Here is an 8624-nt window from a genome sequence, read left to right as displayed (position 1 = left end):
CATTTTCAATAAAGGCCTTTGAGATATCAGCAGATCACGCAACGCGTATACTTTTCTGAAAACATGCACATAGAAATTGATATGAGGAATAAAATTTTAATCTCAAGTATCCTATTCCTTTTGTTTCCGGTCCGATCCGATTCCTTGCCTTTCGATTACAAATCAAAATTGTTTTTCGATTCCCAACCCAGCAAATGGCGACCTTCACAGTTTATGAGAACAGCCTGTCCATGTAACGTTCTCTGGTTTATTAAGAACATAAGAATGTATTCTTTTCATAATGATTATAAGTACAATTAGGTTATTTTGGCATTCGTTTTTTAGTTGTAAAACATGCATTCCAAAAAGCATTTAAAAAAGACTTTGGCAGAAACTGTAGAACTTTGGCAGAAAAAAGTGCTATCAGAATTGAAATAAATCAGATATGTGCATAGGCTACCAGAGAAAAGCAAAGCATTTCTAGATTTACTGTACCTGGGACAGAACTTGAGCTACATTTGTCAGAGGTATTTTCAAATGTAATATCGTTTTATAATAGTTTAAACATTTAAAACTAAAAATATTTTTTTTGACAATTTTATAGATTTTTTAAATAATTAGTATTTATTTATGGTGTCATTTGAAATTCAACATTGGTGACATGTACATGCTGTTTCTATATTTTTTCCCACAAATTTACAAAACTAACTCAGTCCAAACGTTAACATATGATACATCACCACATATTTGACGGCTATCCAAAGTGCCATATGATGATGAGATCCATCTTTTTCAAATGAGAGACTCACACACAACTACTACCAAAGGTGGGGACTATTACATCAAAGCAACAATACATTAAACAATACATTAAAAGCCATGTTGATGTAAACATTTAAACAAGACGATTGTTGTACATTGTTGTTATTATTAGTCCTATTTTCTCATTGTAATATTCCATGCTAGAAATGAGAAGCAATGGAGATGAATGTCAATAGACTAAATGTGTTGTTAAGGAAATAATTTCACTTCATAATTTTAATTTCAAATCAACAAAATCAGACTATACATGTTTCAAATAGCAAATTGTTTCAGAATGCTGATGAATCTTAGTCAATTTAGTTACAACATTATCAACATCCCTTGACATTATTGATTTAATAATTTTGAGTGTCACAATGTCAACCAAAGCATAAAATACAACAAAATAATTACTAAACTTTACTCACACTCTTACAATCAAAAGTCACTTGCCATGATTTCAGATTTAATACAACATGTGTGATGTTTCCTGATCACTTTGTGGGCGATGGCAATGGTGCATAAGCCCTTATCTTGTCCAGGATGACTGAAGGGTCTGATACGAGTGTGTACAGACTGGCCCTGCTGTAATACAGAGCAGAGAACAGAGCTGCAACAGAAACTGAGAAAATGAGTGAAGCAGAGGATCGGTGGGATTTCTCCTCAGACACATGCCGTGTTTTCAGGGGCCGAGAGACTCGATTCCACTGTGTCAGGATGGCCTGGCGTGCACCTTCCCATCGGCCGGGTCCACACAGCCGAAACTGGTACGGGGTGCAGGGCCCAAAGATCACTTTTAAACCCAGTATAGGGTCTGTCAAGAGCAACTTTAGCATAGCAGGACGAACACCCATTTCTGTAGCAATTTCATCCATGTAAGGGATGTAGTCCACCTGGATGGTGTGCCTCTGTGTAGCTATGTACCTGCATGAGAGTATGAAAATGTAATAAAGACCAGCAGTTCTGAAACCAAGGCCACAATGTGCAAAGAAACAAATGTTTGAAAGTTTTAGTATGTAAGAGAAAATGTGCATGATTTGGCAAATTGTAAAAAATGTGGTTTCATTACATAAAAAGTGACAGTCGACCACAGTGCACTTTGTTTGTGAAGATTTGGCACGAACCATGCAAACTTGAGCAACATTTTATCCAGAGTCTGAAAATAACAGTAACTACTTTGTCCAAAAATAATATTTAAGGCACAATATATGAATGTCTATTATTCCGACAATCCCTGCAAAACCAGAATCATGTTTTTTTACAGGACTGCAGACAGCCAAATGTCTCCAGAATGGGGACACATTAAAATTTTACATTTACATTTACATTTATTCATTTGGCAGACGCTTTTATCCAAAGCGACTTACAAGTAGTTTTTTACAGTGACACATTACTGCAGAGCAATCAGGGGTAAGGTGCCTTGCTCAAGGGCACTTCAGTCATGACCTGCTGGCACTGAGATTTGAACCTGCAACCTTCTGATCACAAGCCCAACGCTCTAACCCCCATCTATTATCTATAATAATAGTCATGTGTTAAGTGTGTAGAACCTTTGTGCCATTTTCTCCTCCTTTGCTTCAATGTCCTCCAGCATTGCACTCATAGAAGGCAGCTTACAGACTCCTAAGTGGAGATATCACAGTACAATGTCAAAATGTTAAAAATAAATGTTACTGTATATTCATATTAGTCTCAGCCTCAGAAATCACGCCTATGGACCGTTGGCTAAACGTCTGATGCATTAGGCACACTTTTCTGGAAACACTTCAGCATGTTCTAAGTCGTCATCTGATTGGTTGAATCTGATTGGTCGTGCACGACAGGTTCTTTAACGGTCCGCCTGGAAACAACACGAAGCCTTCTGATCTAAGAAGTAAGCTGTCATGGTTTCAACAACGGTTGCTATAAGAATTTATCACGGTCGACAAAACGCTTAGTTTTTAAAAGTATGCAAGGTACATGACAGCGTGTTCATCTATCACATACACAATATGTTTTAAATGAATAATAAAAATATTGAAGCTTCTGAAAGCTAAGGTACACTTTTTGTTCCCACTTACTGGGAACTTTACCGCATCAGGCTTGCCCGCCACTTTCCGGGGCTCTCAAAACTACCGTCAGCTCTCTATAACTAGGTGCAGAAAAATAAACTAGCACTTCATTCACGAATGACATTTCTGTGCACTACAATATAATCGTGATCGTTTTCTAAAGTATGCCGTCATTGGTGTGAAGTGCTTTCATTTTGCTGAAGGTAAACCTCTAACGTTAGCAGGGGAGGACTGGCTATCTGCTATACTGGGCATTTTCCTGGTGGGCCGCTACCGTTTGGGGCCGGAAACGGAAGCTTTTGGTGAATTATAAATGCGAGTGTCCGCAACACGAAAGCCAAAGACACTTAGGCTTTCCCCGCATAACCACCCCGTTGGTAGAATTAACCATGCGCAGCAACCAAATCCAACTGGAACGTTCGAAACGGTTCGCATCTCCAGAAAGCACTTATCCACTTTTTTTTCAGTTACTTTTTGACGTGCATGAGTATGTTAACTCCAGCAGATGGTAACTAACACGCCGAACTGAATTGTTGATAATAACCACGAGCGGAAAAGCTGATTCTGAGCATGCGGTTGCGTGTTGTATGAACGCGGTTCGGGGTTCTTGGTTCTGAAAAGATGAATTTTATAAAAGTAAACATTACTATAAAGACTTATTATTTACTGTTTTTGACACTACATAGCAGTGTAGAATATATATTTCAATGCAGTCATAAAATTCTGAGCTTTATAAATATTTTTTGTTTAACCCTTTTCTATGTCAGAATAACAGAAATCAATACTCTTGCCATAAAAGTTCTTCATAAACTAAACTAATAATTGTACATGACTGTTTTATACATCCTATAGTTCTCTGTGTGGACAAGTCTGCACCATTTTAGATAGCCTACCTTTAAAAACACGCGTGGCCCAGCGCGCTTGAATCTCAGAGATTGGCGTAATGGCTCCCAGAGGCTGAATCAGACCGATCACAGCCAAAGTTGGGCGCTCCAGGTTTGGTGGATATATATATTTGTACAGGGACACCTTGTTTTTTGAGACAGGAATTATATGTGAAGAGAGAAAGGGGAATGAGAAAGTGTAGCCCGTGCAAAACACCACCAGATCGATGTCGTCCTCAATGGTGCCATCCTCAAACACCACACTTGATCCACAAAACTCTTGCACGTTCGGCTTGACCGAGACTGTACCAGAGAGAATGCGGTTTGGTAATTCATCATTGACCGTGGGATGTTGGCTGAAAAGTCTAGGGAGAAACGAACACTCCATGACAAAATGGCACTGCAATTCAAGGGGTGTTTTTACTTGATGTTGTGTAGACATTGTAAATGTATAAAATAAACATATTGACAGCATATCTATAGCAAATGTTAAAAAGGATTCAACATATAAAATTAAATAATTTGCCCACTGAGTTGGCAGGAAGATGTTCAAAGCATCTTGCCTCTGTTTTCTATGGATTTTCAGAGTTTTTTGTAATCTGAAATGATGTTTGAGGCAAAAGTCTTATTAGTGCCAGTGTTTACAGTACCTGTGGGCAGGCTGCAGTCCATACAGCTTGTGATTGAATCTTCGATTGACTTTTTTCTCTCTCATACTGATGAGAAATTTAGGCAAGAATTTAAAAAGCCACATATGTGCTCTGTATCTTAACATATCTGAAGGAAAACCGTTGTCTCCTACACGATTTAGAATCCAAGAACCCTTTCGGGTACTCAGAAAAACCTGGAATTAAAGTAAAACAATGTGATCCCAGACTCAAATGGTTGATGTTAATCGAAAAAGATAAATTAAGCTGTAATTATTTCTACTATAATTAATTACGACAATGTAAAACTGCTTAATGTATATTTTTGTGTAACTTTCTGAATACCCCCAGCCCACAACAACAATGATGTTTATGGTCTGGATTATTTGTGTAGTGGTGTATCACCTGTTTGGCCATTCTGCTCAGCTCCACAGCGATATCTCCTCCAGAGTTTCCAATACCAATCACAACTACTCTCTTCCCTCGCCATTCTTCAGGTGTTTTGTATTCACGGCTGTGGAAGAATTTCCCCTTAAATGTGTCTATTCCTAAAGACATGATTTGATAACTTTAATACAGAACTTGAGTTACTATAATATAGATAGGAGTGTAGAAGTAATGTGTATTAGCATGTTAAACTTTAAGCCAGGGATCCACCTGTCTAAGAAAATGATTCATGAAATTCAAAATGTTAGAGTTATTGACCTCAAACTTAAACTAAAGCGTTGCATAATGAAAACTTGCATTGTGTATATTTATTTGTTTATTCATATATGTCTATCGCCCTCCCCACCCAAATGGTTTGTTCCCCCACAATGTTCAAGACATGGTTAAAGTGTTTTTCAGATGGGACCTCCAGAACATTAATCGCCATAACAATTGTACAGTGTGAAATGAGGACATCTTGAATAGAGAGGATTAATTGTCAACCCAGGTTGAAGTATGAACCATGCATTTAAACCGTTACCCATTCATGCTCCAGACACAGCTTGGTCTTTAAATACAATACATTGTTGCACTTTGCTCAGAGTACACGGTTTTTGCTTTGTCATTAATCTGTGTTGTACCTGGGAAATCTTGTAGAGGGAGGTGTGGGTGACAGTGGTGGCCTGTGCAGACCATCACAGCATCAAACACTTGCTTCTCTCTCTTGCCATCCTTAGACTCTGTCTCTACATCCCACTGGCCAGAGTGAGGGAAGTCAGGCCTTGGTGTGACATGAAGGACTTTTGTCTAAGAAAGTAAAAATGGCCAAATGTTTTTTTTTTGCATAGACTATAACTCTAAACTAACCTGAGATATATTCATAACCTCACACAAAGCTCTTAAAGAGCAAAATCGCAACTGTTCAGGTCTGACCTGGAAGCGGATGTGCTGAATAAGCTGAAAGTGCTCCGCGTACGTGCGGAAATAATCCATGATGAAAGAGTGGTGCATATAGTTTGGGAAGTTGGCGGTGATGGGAAAATCACTATAGCACATCATCTCCTTTGAGGTGTTGATGATCAAAGATTGATAAATACTGGCCCGTGCTGGATCTGGATCTTCCTAAAATGGAGAGACAGAAAGAAAACAGTCTGCTTTAAAATTAAAACATATATTTGATGTTTGACATATTGGAAATCAGTCAACTTTCTGACCTTAAACCTCCAGAGTCCTCCAATGTCATCACTGCTCTCAAAACACACCGTCTCCAGACCTTCATCCAGGCAACATTTGATGCAAGCTAGCCCCGATGTTCCTCCTCCAATCACAGCAACACGCTTAGCCATGTTGGCTTACAACCTTTAGGCAACAGGCAGAGGAGGATGACAGAATTAAATCCAAAGATTTAAACTTCTACAATTTGGATTTTGCAACAGTCATTTCAATTTAAAAAAATTGGCCATTGTACCTTAAATGGTTACCCATTTTTAATTGTGTCCATATTCATGGAAGACATTATGAAGTACATCAACAACCGAATCGATGTTGTTATGGCTAGTGGTGTAGAATTCCAAAAAACATGAAGATAAACTCTTTAAATCCACTTTGATAGTCCAAAAACATAGAAGAACAGGAGGACACACCAATCGGACAAAACCAAACGGAGATGAACAAACAACTTAAGAAAACTGAGGAGTATGAACACACATGAGAGTGGATGTGAACAAATTTGGCTTCATAGTGTCTAAATTTGCTCCCTATACCCTCATTCCCTATTCATCAGTATAGTTTACTTGAAGGAGTGAATCAATTAGCGTTAATTCTGATAGTGGTTGCGTTGGGAGTGCTGCAGGCACCAACATTTGCCGGGACAACGAAATTCATTAATCGCGAGCCCCACCAGGAATGGCTTGTGGATAGCTTCAAGTGCACACTAGTTGACGCTCGATGCATCAGGGGATGGACTGAGTGCACTCAACAATGTCCATTATGATTTCAGTCACTGCTGAAAAACAGCTGCCCACTCAAACAGTGCCCTGGGGTATTTCAGAGGACTTTGTCTCAAAAACTATAAGAATAACGCTTGAAAGATTCCCCTGAAATTGATCCCAATGTTACTGTTCCCCAGTGGTGTTATTGTGTGGAGGTAAAAACTTTAGCTGTGGCTGAGACAGGTGACTAAAACCGCGTTATTTAAAGTTAGCTATATTAAATGCCATATGAAATTTACATTTTACACATGTACTGTAAATGTATTGTATACAATCAACATTGAAATATTAAACCATCGCAATGTTTATGTAAAATTTAGAAACATTGCTGAAATGTCCTCAGCATTATAAGAATATTCTGTTTCAAAGAAACTCACCTTATAAGATGGATGATTTGGTTCTGTATTGTTGATTTCAAGATCTGCGGAATACTTATCTTATAAAGCAGAAATTACGTTTTTTAAAGATATGGTAGCAAAAGTTCTTATTAAAATTGATTAATAATTCAATGCCTTTACATTTATTTTTAGTACAAAGTTGTTACACGTCCCAACACTTGAAACAGTCGTCTAATGTATGACCAAGTAAGAATCTGCCGAATAAATATCTGTAGGGTGGGGATTCATTTGTAAATCATCCTTTATTCAATGTTCAACTTGCTAAAAAAACATTTGAAAGTATTTAGATAAACACTACATTAAGTCTTTATCACAACACACATAACGGAGATTCACTTTGTTGTGCAATGTTCTAACAAGCTGAAGATTCTGCAGAGAAATGTATAAATGTAATCAATTTTATAATTTCTGTGCCCCTACATTACAGTGTCTCCCTTAAAGGGGTGGTAACTGCTAAAACAGCTGCCCGCTCAAACAGTGCCATGGGTATTTCATACACATGGAGGACCCTTGAATTAGCGAAGCATACAAACAATGGTCACTTGAAGTCATTTTGCTGTTAATTATTATGATAAACCAAGGTGGGTAGCCCTTGCAGGTGCACATTCACCTTGATCTATATGTTTGTTTGCATTTACCAAGAACCACATCTGCACAAAAATGTATGTTTACCACAGTATGTAGATGCACGTATGTTGACAAAATGTTATATTCTCTCCTACTTGGAAAAAGTGTCTGTCGTGTAGCCAAATGAATAAATGTGAATGTAAGACGCATTTGCTGCTGAACCATGCTGAGAGAAGATACAGTCAATTAACTCAAGAGATCCACTTACAATGTGGGTTTATGCGAACAATTCATATCTACAGTGTCCCAGAGGTGCATAACACAACAAATTTGATAAAACAAACCAAAATTCACAATAGTTCAAGGCAGATTCAGTTAGCTCTTTTTGCTCAATGTAATCATCACTGTCAAGGACTGTAACCCTTGGATTGTGTTCCTAGGTCATCCAAAACTATTTTTCAAACAATAAGTGTTCTATTTACAGTACCCATCAACTCTCAACAGGTCTACATATTTACTTTACATATCAAAAGGTCATCTAACTTATTGTTATCTATTTTAAAAAGCATTTCCAATAAATACATTTGTTACAAAGAATGTATTTAATTCATGGTATCTTACCTGGATGTAAGAACTGAGAAGTTTAATGACAGTAAATAACACTCAGAGTAACAAGAGTGACACAGGTTTACAATAGGGGCGGCGCTATCGGTCAATGCCTAACCAGTTTAATAGTACTGAGAAATGCTTGAATCTTATCTACAAAGCTACAAAGTCCTGATTAAGTGCACTTACAGTACCGGACTTACATAATCTATCTATTATACCAAGTATAATAAAATTGCACATGTAATTCTACAATTTGTCATAATTGCCATAA

The 8624-nt window shown here is 37.7% G+C and overlaps 1 protein-coding gene across 3 annotated transcripts; it reads right to left on the bottom strand.

The window, feature by feature from the left end:
* Window positions 1-228: 228 nt before the first annotated feature.
* Window positions 229-8423, bottom strand: LOC306904833 (flavin-containing monooxygenase 5-like). 3 transcript variants are annotated; one of them, XM_079474973.1, is made up of 9 exons: window positions 8366-8423; window positions 6003-6147; window positions 5722-5910; window positions 5430-5595; window positions 4768-4910; window positions 4366-4559; window positions 3725-4080; window positions 2331-2403; window positions 229-1704 (listed from the first exon to the last, which is right to left on the bottom strand). In XM_079474973.1, the coding sequence occupies exons 2-9, from the start codon at window positions 6132-6134 to the stop codon at window positions 1275-1277; spliced, it is 1683 nt and encodes a 560-aa protein (XP_079331099.1). In that variant the 5' UTR covers window positions 6135-6147; window positions 8366-8423; the 3' UTR covers window positions 229-1274. The 3 variants fall into 3 exon arrangements, with proteins under 3 accessions (XP_079331099.1, XP_079331100.1, XP_079331101.1); XM_079474974.1 differs by having other exon boundaries at window positions 7157-8373; XM_079474975.1 differs by lacking the exon at window positions 8366-8423 and adding an exon at window positions 6257-6337.
* Between the last annotated feature and the right edge of the window lie 201 nt (window positions 8424-8624).

This window comes from Barbatula barbatula (assembly GCF_947034865.1).
Source record: "Barbatula barbatula genome assembly, chromosome: 15".
Taxonomy (NCBI): domain Eukaryota; kingdom Metazoa; phylum Chordata; class Actinopteri; order Cypriniformes; family Nemacheilidae; genus Barbatula; species Barbatula barbatula.
This window is presented reverse-complemented; position numbering and strand designations above follow the sequence as displayed.